This window comes from Condylura cristata, unplaced genomic scaffold (assembly GCF_000260355.1).
Source record: "Condylura cristata isolate star-nosed mole 26May11 unplaced genomic scaffold, ConCri1.0 scaffold00013, whole genome shotgun sequence".
Taxonomy (NCBI): Eukaryota; Metazoa; Chordata; class Mammalia; order Eulipotyphla; family Talpidae; genus Condylura; species Condylura cristata.
In genome coordinates this window covers 35030007-35048620 of record NW_004567114.1, presented here as the reverse complement: position 1 = coordinate 35048620, position 18614 = coordinate 35030007, and the positions used below count along the sequence as shown (strand labels likewise).

Here is an 18614-nt window from a genome sequence, read left to right as displayed (position 1 = left end):
GGATATAAAGACTTATGAAGGGAATTGTTTACCGTGAAGGAAAAAGGATTTTTGAAAGCTAACAAGGGATTGGATTTAGAAACAATCTCCGTGACTGTGAGAACACATTTGGAAGAATATTCACTATTGAAAAACTCATTAAAAAATTTTTATTGGAACATACGAATAAAATAAATGAGTGTATTTTGAGAGGAACAGTGTGGGAAGTTGTAAATATAAATTGTCTCTTAAGTTTGAAATTGTGAATATTTGAAACGTATAAATTCCAGAGTTGAGAGAGCATTCAGCATGGTGAAAATGTGTCGAGCTTATTGGTAAGAGAGGATGGGCTAAAAGAAACAAGATAAAATATTAAAATTAAGAATTTAGGCATTACCTCAGGGAAAAGCCTTGACAGTGAAAGGGAACTGCTTAATTGCTAATAGCTAGTCTGGACCAGACACTTAGCTGCACTTTGGGAATCATCCTGCACTAATCAGGAAATAAACTTGACTTTTCTATTGTTCTTTGAAGCTTTCAGTACAGACCTCCCTCTGTTTTTTGTTTGTTTTTAAGCTACCACATCTTGACTCATACTATATATAATTCCTGAAATACACTGAATAGGTTTAATTTTTTAGATTCTCTGAGCATCTATGCATAAAGAATCATATATGATCTTTCTATAGCCATGCCGTTCACTTAAATAATTCATAAAAGGAATGGTTTAATTTAAAGGAAGACCAAATAGGAAGAAGATTAAAGGAAGCTTTTAGTCAGGCTGTGACTAGATTGATTGATTTGGTGATCAGACCTGTGTGTTTTCCTGAATTTCAGCTAATGGCAACCTTTGGTTGAAGAATGACTCAGTTAAAGTTTTGATTTATTATAAATATTATAAAGACTATCTTGGTGATTAGAAAATCTTTAAAAAGTAGAGCAAATGTGGCAAATAGGATTTGTATCATTACACAAATTCCATTTCTTTTTGTAAGAAAAAAGCAAATCATTATTTATTCATGAGTCAAAGCCATTAAGATAAATCAAGTTATCAGCTTCCTGTCTCTATGAAGTTTGGATCATTTTATAGATCCTCGTAATAGAGAACTTCCTTCCTATGAAACAAAAATCCTGAGAGCTAGCTCTTTATACTTAGTTTTCATTAGAAATCTTTTGTCACGTTTGACTATAATTGGAGTCAAATAGGTTACATATATGTTGATTTTGATAGAGTAAATTTCACAGGAAAGTGGACTTCATTATAAGACATTCCAGAATACAACATAAGGAGAACATGTTTAAATGTAAACTGTTAGGTAACTTACAGTGTCCAAATGAATAAAATTTCTACTTTGAAAAAAACCTTTATATATTTTTGTTTTAATAGCTTTACTTTCATTTTTCTAAAGAATAAACAGAAAGCACAATGGTCTTTTCTTTTTTAATGGCCTACTGTAAATGAACATTACAACAAGAGTCTACCTAAACTATCCTAAAATGTTGAGAAACTGGACACAAAATGGAGATGACTTTTTAAAAATAATAGATTGACTTCTGAAAAATACAGGCTAATGGGTATAACCCAATGGAAAGGGATTTAGGGCACATGAATTCTATTTCAAATAAAGCCAAAGTCTATTTTTTATTTACCTTTTAGTTTTGAGTAATTACTGAATCCTAAACCTTTACTTCATTTCCTAAACATGTAAAATGTAGATAATAATTATTGCTGTTTGACTTTCTTAAGAAAGCATACTTGAAAATAATTGCTGTACAACTATTAAGCACTAATGTGATGATAGATTTTCAAACTAGCCCCTTAGTGAACTCTGCAGATTCACATTCATTTCCTTTAATCTGTAATAAGCTTTTTTTTTTTTTTGGCTTAATTTGACAGTAGAGATAATTCTACAAATTTGGATTTATGGTTTAGACTCTGCAATTAGATGGACAGTTGCAATTTCCTATCCTTAATAAGGTCTATGTAAAATTGATGTTTGCTTAAGTTGTTTTAAAAGTTGATTACATTTGCAGGAAGTAAAGATAATCACTTTTACCATGGTTATAATCAAATCTAAGCTTTCATACTTAGAGTGTAAAACTCAAGGAGGTTTACTTAAATTATGCTGACTTTGCTTGAATTGGATAAATAAGCCACGTATGAACTTGAGACATACTTGAAAATACAGAGTTAACTGTCAAATCAGGTTTGTATGATCCACCACTTAACCCAAAAAGTAGTAGACTTTCTTTTTTTACTTCTAACCCTGAAGTTTAATGTTTCCTCTTGGATGTGAGTTCAAATAAATTGTCCTGAGTAAATTTTCATTTCTTAATTAAAACTTCTTATATAAAATCCAAAGACTTTGTATTTTTGTTTTTAAAACATTTATCCTTCACATGTAACTTATTCTGAAAAAAAATTTTTATTAGATCTGCATTCTTACACATTTTCTAACCTAAAATACACTACTGTTTGGATCTTCCATAAACAGGTAAGATAAAACTAGATGTCCATGTGATTTATACGGAAGAGAGAGCAACAGAATCTTCATACCACATTTCAGGTCTGACTTCCGTCCAAGAACTAGAAGGGAAACTGGGTAGGGTGTACTTCAGATGGCAGTACGGGTCTCAATGAGAGTGAGCTCTGAATACTGCCTGTGGGAGCCCACACGGGATAGGATGACTCAGCTCTACAGTTCCCACCTTGCTCAGTCACCAGCTGAGAGCTAGAGGGAAATACGCTTGAAACAGCCACACAAAACCAGTAGAGTGAAGCAGTAGACCACAACTTTTTTCAACAAAATCAGTGACGAACATAATATTTTGGGGCAACATTCAAAGCTCAGGATTAATGTAAGAAATACCTATGAGTAACAGAATATTAAAATTGTAAACAATGCACTTTTCCATGTTGTCTCGGACTTTTAACTCCACGCCAATGGCATTTCCCTTACACCCTATCCAAAAAGGTGTCTTGTGTTCCTCTGGATCGTTTCACGCTATGAGAACTCCGTACTGTGGACCATTCTGGCCAAGGCCAGAAATGTCTGACAGTACACTATTAGTAAAACGTCCACGCGCTGACCGACTAACGGTTTACACAAGGAAGCATACGTTTAATGTATTACATATAAATATGTACTACAAGTATATACCATATAGTTATGACATCTTCAATTACCGGCTAGCAGGTTTCTTGTCGGACGGGGCTATAAATCTTTGGACACAGTAGGTGCTTAGAGGTCTATTTCAAAATGAACATGTAGGGAGAAGAGGCGTTGATCCAGGAAAAAACCCTGCAAATGGTGGTTTATCAACTTGTCAAGCCATTTGCCAAAGTCATCGCATTCTCGTGTATTTCCTTTTGCTCTTCCCAGTTTTTTTTAAGCCGAGTGCCTGTCGGCGAGTTGAACTGCACCCAAGCCCTCCCAGCAGCAATGCCGGAAAGGGAATCCTGAACCTGCCCCCACACCACTCAACAAGCGGCAACTTCCGTCCTGCTGCTCCGAACGTCCCGGGCAACAGCGTTCCCTCCCGGGACTCCAAACTCCGGAACCCCGGGGTTTTCCTCCCGCCCGCTGCAGAACGCCGTGGCCAGCGCGCCGGCGCGAAGAGCCGCGGCGCCGCCGCAGGCCTGCAGGGGGCGCGCGCGACCAGGCCCCGAGGGGAGGGGGTGCCGGCTGGGCGGCGCGCTCGGTGCTCGGCCCTTCCTGTTCCGGCGCCAGGAGGATCCGCGCGCTGCTGCTCCTTCTGCTGCCGCCGCCGTCTCCGCCGCGGTCTGTCAGCGCCCGCTCGCTTCTTCAGTGCCCGGTTTCTTCGGACCCATCGCCGCTTCTACACGCCGCTGCGGGCTCGGATCTTGCCGGGTGAGGCTACTGACGGGGGATTAGAGTGAGGAGAGGAAGCGCGCCTCAGGGGGAGGCGGGCGTGGTAACGCAGCCGCCTGGCGTCTACTCTGGGGGTCCGCACTGAGCGTTTCTCCCGGTCATCTCCGCCCCCGTTCCCCCCCCCCCGCCCCGGCTGCGGTCTACCCCCCCCCCCGATCGTTCCCTGGGGGAGGTGTTCGAGACGAGTGACGTTGGGCCAGCAGGGTTCCTCGGCGCTTGACGTCAGGCCGGGCTGGGGGGCGGGGCGGGGAGAGGACCCAGCCCCTCCCCCACCTTTTTCCCGGGCGGGTGAGACCCGCTCCGAGGCCGGTTCGCTCCGGTTGATCCTGGACTCTTCTTTTGTTCGTTTGGCCCTAAAGGACTGCGGGACTGAGCCCCTTTACCCCGACCCCCAGCTCCCCCCATCATTAATTTCGAATAAGGGGATAGAGATAGGCCTGAACAGATTGTTTAAGATCCGCATGTGACGTTTTGTTCATTACTTTTTAGAGAAGTTGCTAGTGAATCCACTGTGAGCGCTCGGGACTGCAGCTGGGAGAGGTACCGGGATCTTAGTACTCTTGTACAGTAATGTAAATCCCAGGTTATCCCTGGGGCTTATAAATAGCTGAGCCGTTTTTCCTCTTTGAGAACCAAGACCAGTGCTCGTAACATAATGAGTCTAATGTTGGAGCATCAGACCAGGCTCACCTGATGGGGGAGGTGATTTTGGGGTAGCATTTACTACTGGAGAAATACACTGACATACTTGGTGGTTATAGAGGCCTCTTTTGAAAACTTGCTCATTGCAGGCCAAGGTAGTTTTCAGGAACCTTTCAGAAGTTCTTTGTTCTGTACAGTTCTCTGGGCAGGAGAAAAAGAATATCTCCTTCCTGGTGACATCTCTGAACCTCCTACTCAAAACTAGCTTGTCTCAGGAACTTGAGCTGGGTTATTGGAATGTTCTTTTCTTCCCTCCCAGAGGAGGACCATCTCTTAACCAAAATCTTTTGGGGCCACTGTTTTGGAATGCATTAATCTTTGGATTTTATCTTTAGATTTTGGAAAAACAGAAAGGTGCATAGACAGAAATCACACCTGCAGGGTCAGGGCCGCGTGCCCCCTATCCAGCATTGCTATTTGGGTATCCAGCATAATGTAAGTGTGAGTTAATGAAAAGGGTAGACAGACTCAGTTCAAGTCTTGCCACAAATGTTTCATGATGATCTTGGCAAGTTTCTTTCATTTTCAGAGGTTTCTCAGTGAGAACTACAGGTAAAGATGTGTAGCCCTGTATATCAATTGTAATAACGTATTTGCTATATCTTTGGGTTGGATACTACTCTATCTCTTATCTCTGGTTTGACCAGTTCTTCTTGCTCACAGGCAGCCAGTAAAGAGCTGCAGTTTGATCTAGAATATGATACTGGTTGCCCACCTGCTGTTTTCCTAGCACTGCTACTCTAGGCATGTATGGGCCCCAGGTAACCTGATCAGTAGGGTTGGCCCATTCCTAAAGTTGATTCAGATGAGCTGATTGACACCTCGGTCTCAGGGCTCTCTGCTGAAACTTAACATACCCTTCAACTTTTGTACTCCCAAATATCGTAAGGCGTTACACTCCCCACAGTTGTGTCCCTCTGATTTTGTACAACCCGGCCTCATTTCTCTCAGGCCTATCCATCAATCCTTACTTGGCTCTTTCTGCATTCATCCTCCAGACTGCAAAGGAACCACTTCTCAGGTCTCCCCTAGTACATATGTCCTTGATTCCTTCAGGAGCTTTTTGAGGTGGTACTCCCATAAAGCTGTGTACTTACCCCAGGGCAGGTAATTTTTTAAATGGTAATTCTCCACCCCATTGTAACCTTACATATGTATTCCTTATACTATTCAAAACCCAGCAATAGTGCTGGACACATATGTTCCCGTAAGTATCTGAATACAGGTAGGAAGTATGACTCATGAAAAGATGTTTAAAAAAAAACAACTTTAAAATTACATGTTTTAAAGAAATGCACAATGTTCAGAACTATCAAACCCCCACTTTCTTGAATTACCGAAATGCACAATAGAGCTGACCCTGGAAACTTTTATATTCTAATTCAAAACTTCTGTTTTAAACACCATATGTAACAGTTCTTCCTCACTAAACAAATCAATGTAAAACAAAACAGTTCTAAACAAATCAGTGCAAAAATTTTGCTACCTTTCGTTTCTCCTAATAAATACCTTACATCTCTGTGTCACTATATGGATTTAAACATGTTGCTTTTTTTTTCACCTGTGACATAATCAGGAAATAACTGCTTTACAACTGAGAAAATTATCTTTGGTTAAAAAGCTTTTATCAAAGCGCAGTCAAAAATTGATGTCCAGGTTTCACTCCCAGCACAATTTGATGGTCCTCCTAAATTTTCTGTCATATATAAAGCACTAATAATTTATGAATTTCAACTTCTAAAAGCACTCTGTGATTAAATTGCCATTTTTACTCTAAGGCCATAGGAATTACAGAAAAGTTGTTTTACTTTTCTAAAGTATGGAAAAAACCTTGTATTTCAAATTACTATTCTAATTACTCAGAAAATAAGATAATTATTTTTCAGATAATACATAGATTCTGCAATAAAGAGGTAATGGGAAGTTTTGCAAATAATACTTTTGAGTATTAAAAAAAAGAAAAGTAAAAATTTTTCTTGATTATAAAACTTTGGGGAAGGGTGTAGCTCAATGTTCCATTGACCTCATCTTAATAACTAGCGTATTTCAGATATTTTGGAATCATTTTTTAGAAAATCTAGGTATTTTACATACTGCAGTTAATGTCATTGAAATACTCACGACCAACTCTATTTTCTCACCTTTTTATCATGAAAGTATCCCCCAGAGTAAGCTAGAATGTTTCCATTTAACAGAAGCACTGTTTATTCTAGGCATGGAGAGCAGGACACTATTTTGAGCAGTGCCATAGAATAGGAAGTGGCTTGACTCTAGTCCCTCCTCTGCTAGGATTTGATTCTGAATTTAAAATTTTGAAAGCCTTTTAAGTCAATTTAATATTAACTGTGGAATAGCATATTTTAATTAATTCTGTGACTAGCTACTACCTATTACATATATTTTAATCTGAAAATTAGAGGGAAAAAAGGTAATTCTAAAAACCTGGAACAGCAAGACCATATGAAATTGAATGGCATGCTGTGTTCAGTTCTCTGCTTCAGAATTAAGTGAACTTTGACATAGTCATTTCTGTTATAAAAAGATTCATCTTGTTTGAAAAGCTATCTTATGTGGACTCTAACCTGTAAAGTTCCTTCAGTTGTCGGTCCTGAGACTGACCTTTAGTATAAAAAACAAACCTTAACATAAACAACAAAGATACAGCAGTTGTGATTTAGTAGACTGCTGTTCTTTGTCCCTCCTCATGTTAACCAAATCATACTTAAAAATTAAAATGGTAAGAATGCAAGTGTGAACTCAATATTAGGTAATCTGTTCATATACCTAACTATTGGCAAATCAAAGAAGATATCCAGGATCAACTCATTAAATGCCCAAGGTGCTTAAGAAATTTACTCTTTTTTTAATTTTTTTTTGGGGGACTAGCAAAAGAGGAATAAAGATAGCAACATGGGATGGGCATAAATAGAAATGTCCTTAGTTATTTTTTTTTCTGATCTCAAACTAAAAATAATTGGACAAACATTGCATTCCCTGGAGATTAGGGCCATGACTACTGTGCTCACAATTACCATTTAACATTTCATTATTGTTTATATCACAGCCATTGCAAAAGAGAAAAGAAGTGTAAATACTGGAAAGGCAGAGTAAAATTACTTTTTGTAAATGGCATAATTCTTAAGTTGGAAATCCCAGGGAATCAACTGAGAAACTTTTGGGAATAAGTCTTTAGTGATGTTACTTTTTACAAAAATAGACTAAAATTTAAGACCTTACTAAACTACCAAATAGGATATATGTCAGAAAATTTACGACCTCAAAAAAAATTTTATTAGTCAGAAATCTACTTCACAAGAAATGTTAGGGGACCTTACTTTTAAAATAATTAAATGATAGTCCGGGGAACTAAGAAGACATGCCTTGTTTTTGAATGGCAAGATTCGATGTTTCAAAAATATGTGTCCCTAAGTAAATCTGTAAATTTATTGCAGTTATAACCAAAGTAGCAGCCTTTTATTACAAAATGATCTGAACAAACAAACAAGGGAATATGGAGGAAAGCATGAAAAGAAAGAACAGCAATAGTAAATGAATTGACGTGAAAACTTGTTTAAAGATAAAGCCATTATTAAGATGGAATGTTACAGGGCAAATCAGTACCACAGTGTCCATAATACTATGGGAAATGGAGTCTCTGTAGCCTAGTGGTTAAGAGCCTTTACTCAGGTCACACTCTCCCTGGGTTTGACCCCCTTCTGTACTTGTCACTAGCTCTGTGACCTTAACTTGCCATCTGTGTTCCAGCTGTAAACAGGGAGTGATAAAACAAATTTCATCAGTAGGACATTGGGACTATTAAATGAAACTGCGCCTAAAGCACTTGGTATTTAGCATGGTGCCTGTGAAATGATAAGTGGAGTGTATTCAAGGTGGCTTGCCAAATAAGTTGAGAAATGATACATTTTTCAGCTTTATTATTTGGAAGAACAGAAAGATTTTAAACAAGTTAAAGCATAAAATTACTATAGGAAATAATAGTTATTTTGTAAATGCAGTAAAATCCAGAAGCCGCTTGTAGGCAAAAGATTGATAAATTTGACTTTATAAAACTAAAATTTGTGTAGTGCTAAAATACATACACTTAAAAAACTACAGAAGAGGGAATTCAGAGTAAGATTTTTTGTTTCATAAGTGAGTGCTATCTTTTTCTCTTACAGGTCATTTAAAAAAAAAAAGATGTGCTCTAAGTAGTAAAATGATCAAAGGCAAAAAGAGTACATACTGTCTCTGAAGTCAGGGAACGAGGGGAAACCAAAAGTGAGCACTGGCCGAGAGTGGGAGTAGATTGGAATGGACAGTAAAGCCAGAGTGAGGGAAATGGGCCATGTCGTGGATGGACCTGCACACTTGGGCCAATGCATTTTACTGCGCATTAATTATACTTCAGTTTTAAAAACTGATCAAAGTGGTTCAAGAACAGAGGAAAGAATATAAATGTTAAATTTAAAAGATGCTCGACTTTCCACTTAATGTAAGTCAAAACAAGATGGCTATTTTTAATACACTATAATTGAAAACAATTTACAAATTTAATAATATCCAGTGGTAGAAGACTAGCGGACATTTCATATGGGTTTAGATAACACTGCCTTCTGACTGTAAACTTCACTTCTAGTGCTTTTCCCCAGTGATAAAGTCACATGTGGACAAAGAGATGTGTTCAGAGGTGTTCACTGTTCATTGTTTGAAACAACCGAAAATATAAGCCAGCAATACTGCCACCGGCATGAAGCTAAATTATGACTCACATATGTGTGATGTACACCCACACCTATGAAAGTGATAAGCTGTATAAACCATTATGGAAAGTTTTCCTATATAAAAGAAAATCACATGAATGATTCAGATTCTGTTTAAGAGATGTGTGCATAGGCAGTTATTTAAATGATGGTAAACACTGGTTTTTAAATATTCCTTTCTCTGTTTTGTTTTTGTTTTAGGAAAATGTCTGAAGAATTTTCAGTAAGTCAATTTATTCTTCATAAGTTTCTAGCTTTTAAGAAAAGCAATACAGTCTTAATTTTATGCCATGAATCTTTTACTTTAAAGGAAATAACTTTTTGTTATTCTTAAGAGGATTTTTTGGTGGGGGTGTGGCAGGCAATTTTATTTCCATAGATGATTTGCCTTAAATTATACTTAGATAACAATGTTTAAAAATAAATCCAGTAGCACTTTTTTAAATTTTGAACTAGAAATTTTTAATGTGTTTCTATTTGTCTCTTTTAGCATAATAAAATGTTAATAATAGTGAATGTTAGTTGACAGTTACAGACCAAGCAGTCTGAGTGTATTGTACAAATCATCTCATTTAAGCTTGAGGAAGCTGAACTCAAAGTGGATATGTAACATGTTTGCCAGGATTCAAATCCACAATATGTTGATTAATTACATTTAGAAAACTGAAGCTTCTCATTGGAATTTGCAGTTGTACAGTTCATAGTCAAGCTTACCCCTCGTGTTTTGCATTAAATGTTTTTGAACTCAGCAGTTTACCTTTTACAGATGTTAGTAGAGGTTTATCAACCTTGACCCTATAGCATACTGTACTTTATGGGCGTGTAGTTCTTTGTCCCTGAGTAAGACTGATAAAACAGACCTGTTTTGTGTTCCAGTTGGCAGATGCGCTACCTGACCACTCCCCTGCCAAAACCTCTGCTGTGAGCAATACAAAGCCTGGCCAACCTCCACAAGGCTGGCCAGGGTCCAACCCTTGGAACAACCCAAGTGCTCCACCTTCTGTGCCATCTGGACTCCCACCAAGTGCAACACCCTCCACTGTGCCTTTTGGACCAGCACCAACAGGAATGTATCCCTCTGTGCCTCCCACCGGACCACCTCCAGGACCCCCTGCACCCTTTCCTCATTCTGGACCATCATGCCCCCCTCCCAGTGGTCCTTATCCAGCCCCAGCTGTGCCAGGGCCTGGCCCTGCAGGGCCATATCCTACACCAAATATGCCCTTTCCAGAGCTTCCAAGACCGTATGGTGCACCCACAGATCCATCTGCAGCTGGTCCTTTAGGTCCGTGGGGATCGATGTCTTCTGGACCATGGGCACCAGGAATAGGCAGCCAGTACCCTACCCCTAACATGCCCTATCCATCTCCAGGGCCATATCCTGCTCCTCCTCCCCAGGCACCAGGGACAGCACCACCTGTTCCATGGGGCACTGTGCCACCAGGAGCCTGGGGACCACCAGCACCATATCCTGGCCCTGCAGGGTCATATCCCACACCAGGACTCTATCCCACTCCAAATAATCCTTTCCAAGTGCCTTCAGGACCTTCTGGTGCTCCACCGATGCCTGGCGGCCCCCATGTAAGTCTTTAATTTCTTATTTAACATGCACTAACAGTCACTTAAGTGCAGTGTAGGGATTATTTGTCTCCGTTTTTGGTTGGAAAATTAGAGTTTTAAAAACTTTAAAAGAGGTGTCTAAATCTCAAATTTCAGGTAAAGCATTTTTGAATAATGGAAATCATAAGTTAGTTTTTCCTGGTATGTTAGCTACCAGGAAATAGAGTAATTTCCCAAGGATTCCCCAGAGATTGTGTAATATAGTAAGCCAGGGTCCTCAATGTTATGTCCTTGAGATAAACTCAGAGACACATTTCATTGGAGTTTTTTTCTTTTTCTTTTTTAGACATTTCTCAATAATATTTTGTAGCATCATACCAAAGTACATCTCAGTAAAAAGCAAGTTCTGCCTGTCTGGCTTGGTATGCAGGTAGATTTTCAGAAAATCCAAAGCAATGAGTATAAAATCGCACATCTCTCATGTAGCTACGCAATGTTTCTCAGCCAAGGTTTTGTTAAGATCATTAGCAGCACTGAGCTCAAGATTGATTATACCACTGTTTTGCATTACCAGTTACGAGTAATGCTTTGCACTTTTTCTGACAGCCAAGTTGGAATAGAATTGACATAATTGAGAGGAGCTTGTCTTAGGGGCACATGACCAGATAGAAAACTCCTCTTCCACCATGAAGTAAAAGCCAAGTACTTAAATACAGAGCCAAAATTCCCTGTGAGAGAAAAATGTATCTATTCTTAACAAAATAACTGATCAGATCACTTAGATTAATAAAATATCCACCTCAGCTATAAAGAAAAAAATCTTAAAAGTGCCCCAAAATTCCTTTCAGCTTTGGGCATCCTTACTACATACTCAAATTATTTTTGCAAATCATGTGTCAAACTAAACATGACTTGCTGTTTGGATTTTTTAAGCAAATAATTTCTTTTAAGCCACAGTAAGGATTTAATAACTCCACTTACAAAATCCAGACGTTTACTTTTTCTTCTTTCTATTGCAGTCTTACCATTAAGTTAACAGTGGATGAAGAGATGACGCTTTGCTTTTTGAAGTACATATATATGCATGTGAGTGCATATATAAAAATTGCTGGTTTCACTATTAGAGGGCATTCATGAGAGAACAACCTTGCACTTCTCAGAGAAGATATCTGCCTCTTGTACTTGGATCATAGTACATCAGATGGATACAGTCAGTCAAAAATGTAAAAGTAAATCATATGTAATTTTTAATTTGGTTTTTATGAAAAGTTAAAGTGATTAAGTATATTGATAGCGCTTTGATATTACTTGTTTAAAACGATTCTTTGACTTGTTTAAATTATGAAATTACACAAAATCTAAGGTGATATGGATTATTGTTAAAATCTGGAACTTGATTGGGAAATTATTTGAAGTATTTTTCTATAATTACTGTTCCCTAAATAAACACACTTGAAAACAATCATATTGTCATAATTTAAACAAATGATGCCTCTCAACATCTTGAGCTGCTTTAACTGTAGGATAAATAAACGTGGCCCTTTTGAGGTTAATTTTGAATATACATTTTTAAATTCTTGGTGATTATTGTGAGATGATGCCTTCATTAGCCCAAGCAATGTTCGTTTTTATCTTTGAGGTTTTAGTAAAAGCCTTTTTTGTTTATTTTGAGTTCTACCTAACTTGTTTTATAGTTAGCAGGATGGGTCATACAGCTCTAAAATCTGCCATTTATGAAAAAAAACGTTTTTCTTTTTAATACAGGCCGTCAAGTATATAAATTATATTCTCAGAGGTTGCTTTAGAACAGATTACGAGATGTGCATATAGCTTTGGAGGAGCTCACAGAGGGACTTCTCTCCTTTGTCTTGAATCTGAAACTAGAGGAACCCTGGGAATTGCTTCAAGTAATTTGCATTCCCGCAAACACCACGCAGACCATCCTCTGCAGACCCTCCTCTGTAGACCCGCTCCTTCCTTCTTTAGAAGAAATACATCCCTAATTTCTCTCCCTGGTTCTGAAAACTGGCACACTCTAGGGAGTCTCATAAACACATGGCGCAGTTATGTTTGGAGAACCTTAGTCATACAGCCATGACTGCTCTCTTTGTACAGTGCCATCAAAGTATGCATCACAGTCTGGTCAGGCTGTGTCATTGTCCCCTGCAGAGTTTCCTGAGTGTCGGAAAGTTCAGTTCTGTTTGTTGACAGGTAAATAAGTAGTATTGAGTGCCTCCTTAAAAATTATTCTCCAACACTGAAAACAGTAGTGTAGATTTTTGCAATTACTTAATTCAGTGTTGTTTGTAACCACCAAAATAGCCCAAGTGCTTCTTGGCCCCTTATCTTTAAATCCAACTTAGGTTTGGAATAGAACTGACCACATTATTTGTTAAATAACATTTAACTTTGAACGTATGCATTTGTGTTACAAAATATATTACTATTACTAATTTCTTGACCAGTATGAGAGAGATTTATCCTAGCACTCTTGTTTTTGCAGGGAAATAAAAGATGTAGTGGTTTATTTTTCTTAGAGTTAAAATGTCAGTGTCAAATGCTACCAACTTAATGGTTTGATAGCTACCTCCTTTTAAGAAAGTGAGATGGTCACCCTTGAAAGGAACCTTGTTTTTAAGCTTCCCTTTAACTAGATGGTAAATTCAAATTTTCAGAATTGAAACTTTTTGTTTAGGTATTTTCGTACTGGGCAGTGTTGTTAGACACATCTTCTGTAATGGCACAAGTGGTCTTTTTTCTTTTTTCTCCCTTGCCAAGGAAGGCGGGGCAGCTGTCTACAATTTTCTTGAAATCTGTCATCAAAGCAGCCTCCAGTTTAAAAGGCAGGAAATCTTAAGGTATCATAATTTAAATTGCCCACCAGTATCGAAACATCAGCTTTCTCTAAGGGCTAATATGATAGGAAAAGTGATGGCAGCAAAGATCTCTCTGCTGTGGTTATTTCAGTTGCCCTCTGTTGGGATAAGTTGACTACTCAGGCTTTAGAAGAATTGTAACACTACAGAAAATAATGTTTAACTAAAGGAGAGTTAGCCAGTTTAGGAATCTGTAATTATGGAGTCCATTGATTTTCAGAGAAAATCTTTTGCCAAAGGACTTATGAACATAGAATTTGAAATTACTCCACCGAGTGAGTTTATTGACTGTGAACTGTCCCTTACCTCAGCATGCCCCAGATGATGCTATTCTGACTTTCACTTTTCTTTGCTTCTCAAGGACTTTTCTATTGATAGTTGGGATTTTTTTTTTTATGTAAGACTGGAAATTGAGGGGAAATAGAATTTGATTTTATATTCCTTTTAATTCTTTAGGTTATCATTTCTCAAATAAATTAGAGGTGGAAGGAGTCTCAGTTCTTGGTATGCTAGGTCAAAACAGCATTATTAGGTTCAGATTGGAGCCAAGAAAGATAGAAATTGTTTCATTGGAAGCCTAGGGGAAACCGACAAAGGTTATTTTCTCCTTACAAGGAAATGTTTCTTTCAAAACAAGTCATGCTAGGCTGAGATTGGCTTATGGAAGACATTGTTAGGGAATCTGCTGGGTTCTGAGGGGATGAAAAGTCTGGAATTTGTTGGCACTTGGACTTTCTGGGCAAAATGTTTAAAATAAAATTGATGAAGATAGTTGAGATAAGTTAAGAAGTAATGTTTATGGTATTAGACTTTTAGATGAATACTGAACCACGAAACCAAGACCTTAGGGCCTCATTTGCACACTCAGTTGTCAATAAGCAGTGTCCTTTAAGAAGTGCTTAAAGTACTTTGGCTTGTCTATCTAGACTCAGTCTGACACCTTTTCGTGCTTTTGAAGATGGCTGTTTGTAGCTCTTACCTCACAGCCCTGTTCGTGTGTATAATGTATGAGTTTTTCAGGAACATATAGTACATAGTTTAATTGTCCAAGGGCCTCCTTATATCACCTTTGCTGTTTATTGTTTCAGTAGAGAATAACAGCACAGAGAAAAAGGGATGAATATTTGGCCTTGACTGGTCACACCACTGTAGTGGATGATTGGAATGTTTTATAGGAAAGAAGTCAGTTTTGTCAATCATATTGTACCTCACAGATAATTAATGCTACCTGTTGTACTCAAATGCACAGCTTTTGAAGCTTTTGTGTAGATGAAAAATAATGCTACGCAGTTTCCATTAAAATGCTGTGCCTAGTTTGCATAAAAATCAGTTGCCAACACTTGTATGTCATTAGTGCCAATGTCTTTCTTCCTCACCTGGAATAATCTAGTGCTAACTTTATAGAATGTCAGGGTTAGGAACCCTGGAAATTAAACACAGACCTCCAAGTGTTTAAGTTTTTGAAAACCATAAGGCTAAATTCAGATGAATCACACTGATACACTGTACTGTGCAGAGAAAGTGGTGGAAGGCTTTCTGGGAAGTCTACGATTAAAGCTTAATAAGCAATATTATAGTGTTCGAGACAGACAATATTCTTTTCATTTTCAGAATTCTGCCAAGTAAAACAAAAATTGCCAGTAAAGTAGTAGTAGAGAAGTGCCAGGCAAGCTCTGGCCATAGAAACTGTATGAGGAAGGCATTCACTTCACAGACACTGTCCTGACCCCGGTGCTCTGCCCCATGCCAGAGACGAAGACGAGAGGGAAGGCCTGTCCTGGAGAGGCTCGCAGCTGGCGGTGGCTTGCAGAATTCCTTACTAGTTTACCTAGTATTGCTGCTGGTAGAAATTATAGGCCAGCTTTGGGCATTTATGGGGCAAAGTATGGTGTACCTAAATTAATGTTTTTCAAGAATATAGTGTTTGTCAGTGCAACAGTTCAAGTCTGCAAAGCAATGGATATTTTTCCCTCTACTTTTCCCCTGGATAAAGGCAGTCTCACTGCCTGTCACTGTTTAGCAGATACTGATTTGTTGCCATTAAGTAAACTTGACTTTTATGTGTGTTCTATAAAAGTATTTTGCATTTTTTCTTGGTATTGTGATATTTTTCATTGACTTAATGACTAGTGTATATAACTCTATGCATTTTAAGTTAAACTGCCTAAAATGTGATTTAAGACATACACATTTGTTTGTATTATGAACTATAAGCAATCACCTGCTGCTGTATTTGTAAACAAAGACAAATATTGCTTTACAAAGTAATTTTAATTAGGAATAGTCTATGGATGTGATACTCGATATTTTTAAATATAAAAGTTGTTTGCTTCTGTGTATTTCACCTGAAAACTTTTTACAAATGTATTTTCATGGTTTCATTGGTTTTCCATGTATCTTATTCTCTAGGTCCAGTGTTAGGCTTCTCTGAGCAAGCCTTGACCCTAATTAACCACAAATTTGTTGTCATAAGGAAAGAAAGAAGGGCCAAAGATGTCCATCTCTGTATAACCTGCTTTCCCTGTTTAAGTGGCTACCTAGACACCGCCCCTTCTGCACATATCTCCCTTTAGCAGCCCAGGATCCCTGTGAGGATTCCCTCCAAGCTGTCACTCTGGTAACCAGGTTGTCTGCACATGCAGAGTTAGAGTGAGGGCAACCCTCTGTCCTGGCTGCCACCACCCTCTCTTGTAAAAGCTACGTTTACTCTTCATAATTACTGTTCATTAGTGAGGGTTACATTGTTAAACTTGGTTTTCCATTTCCTTTCCAGAGGGAGTTTACTGGCATTTCTTGGAACCCCAGTGTGTGTAGAGCTATGATGAATGAATAATTTGCAGAATATTCCACTTTTTAAAGGAGTTTCTCCCTTTGCCTTATAACTGGATAAAATGCAACTACAAATTTTTTTGTGTTTGATATCTGGTTTCAGAACCTCTACAACTACCCACCTAAAATGGAACTAAGAAATAGGTGAAATACAGTAAGACCATTCTGGAGCCAGGGATAATTATTTCTCCCATCATGAAGGGACACTGGTTTGATGAACATTTCCTTGCCTGGGCACTCTGCTTCTCAAGCAGGTCTGTTATTTTTTTAACCACCATACTAAAACTTCTATCAATCCATTGCTTCAGATATGGAAGGCAAAATAGAGTTCAAAATTTACTTACTGTTAGGTGGGGCTGCCATAGCAAGATAACAGGATGCCTTAGACAACAGGAATTGATTTCTCACAGTTTAGGAGGCTGAGGAGTAATTAATTACACTGCTGGTCCATTTGGTTTCCCAAGCAGGACTACTTCTGACTTCCAGACCTTGGTGTGTCTCACATAGGGCAGAGGAAGGAAGGAAGTTCTCTTGTTCATGAGGGCACTAATCCAGTCATGGGGGCCAACCTCACGGCCTTGTTGAAACCCAATTACTTCAAAGGTCCAATCTCTAAATACCATTTTCTGGGGGTAGGGGTTCAACATAGGAATTTGGACACAATTTAGTTCATAATATTTAAAGAAATTGTTTGGGAGAACCAAAAAAATGTTAACTTTCATACTCTAAAATTGATTGTGATGACCATGTCTTTTAGTTGTTCGCTGACATCATAATCATAGATTCACAAGTAAAATAGAATCTCAGGCCACCTAGAATTCTTAAGTCACGCTTAAAGTGTTAGTGTCAACACGAGGAAGTTTTACATTTTGTTAAGCTATTTGCTATGGTCATGTTCTTTGTTATGCTTCACTGGTTAAAGATTAGGTTGTTAGGCTAAAAAGATAGCTTCTTTTAGTATTTAAAAAACCCTTTCCAAGAGGTTAAGTAAATACCCAGAGTGCTACTACATAAATGAAGGACTTTAATAAGAAGGGTGTGCCCTTAGATTATAATTTGCTCAAGTTATCTAGCCCACTTTAAAAAAAAAGATTTATTTATGCACACAAAAACTGGGGTGCAGGCCAGAGGTACAGCGGGTGAGAAGGTTCACCAGAGAGAGTGGGTAGCAAAACAGGCAGATTGTCTGAAATACACTGCTGAAGGGAGCAGCAGACAAGGCCTGAGAGGTCTGCTGTACCATGTGGGTCACCTACTTGGCTGGGATCGAATGAACTCATGCTGCAGTGGCTGTGGACAGCTTCATACTGCTGTGCTTAACCCCCTGTGCCACCAGGGAAGCCCTCTAGTCCACTTTTTGTGTAGTGCCTTAGCACCTCTATAGACCTTTACCTTTTCCATAAGACAGCCTGATTTGTCCTCTTAAGATACCACTGAGTAGGGTTCCAAAGCTATAAAAAAAATTAAATAACTCAACTGTTAAATAATTGAAGAGGTCAGTTTAATCTGAGTTTCATGTAGTATACCTGCATTTCCTGGGCGCTAATATTGTTAGCTGTTTGGAACTGTAACAACTTAAGCTCCTTCAACCCTGCCTTTGAGATTCTGTCTCTGAGATAGAAATAAGTCTAGTTAACACTATTAAGCAGTTCACACATGGCATCTCAACTAAGTTTCAAGAAACTTGGAAGAAAATGACAGTTCTCAGCCCCAGCTTGAAGATGATAAAACTAAGGCTAGGAGGTTACAGAAGTCACAGTTCCTGTGTTGTAGAACTGAGATGAGAATGCTAGGGTGAATCTAAAGAGGACTCTAAGCTATGGTATTACAGAAAGCTGCTTCCCTCAGGACCTTTCTGAGTTACATGTACCTTTCACAGTTGCCTTTGTGATGGAGTTCTAAGACAGTGTGATTGGGAAGTCCAATTGATCTAACAATTCTTAAATGTTTTCTAGCAGACATTTCACACATGTTATGTCATTGAATGAATTTTATTGTATATTCATTTTAAAGAG

The 18614-nt window shown here is 38.4% G+C and overlaps 1 protein-coding gene across 1 annotated transcript; it reads left to right on the top strand.

Moving 5' to 3' along the window:
- Positions 1 to 3697: 3697 nt before the first annotated feature.
- MAPK1IP1L (mitogen-activated protein kinase 1 interacting protein 1-like) lies at positions 3698 to 15867 on the top strand. Its single transcript, XM_004681851.2, has 4 exons — positions 3698 to 3851; positions 9536 to 9557; positions 10211 to 10915; positions 11914 to 15867. Exons 2-4 carry the CDS (start codon positions 9540 to 9542, stop codon positions 11923 to 11925), a joined length of 735 nt encoding a protein of 244 aa, XP_004681908.1. The 5' UTR covers positions 3698 to 3851; positions 9536 to 9539; the 3' UTR covers positions 11926 to 15867.
- Positions 15868 to 18614: the final 2747 nt, after the last annotated feature.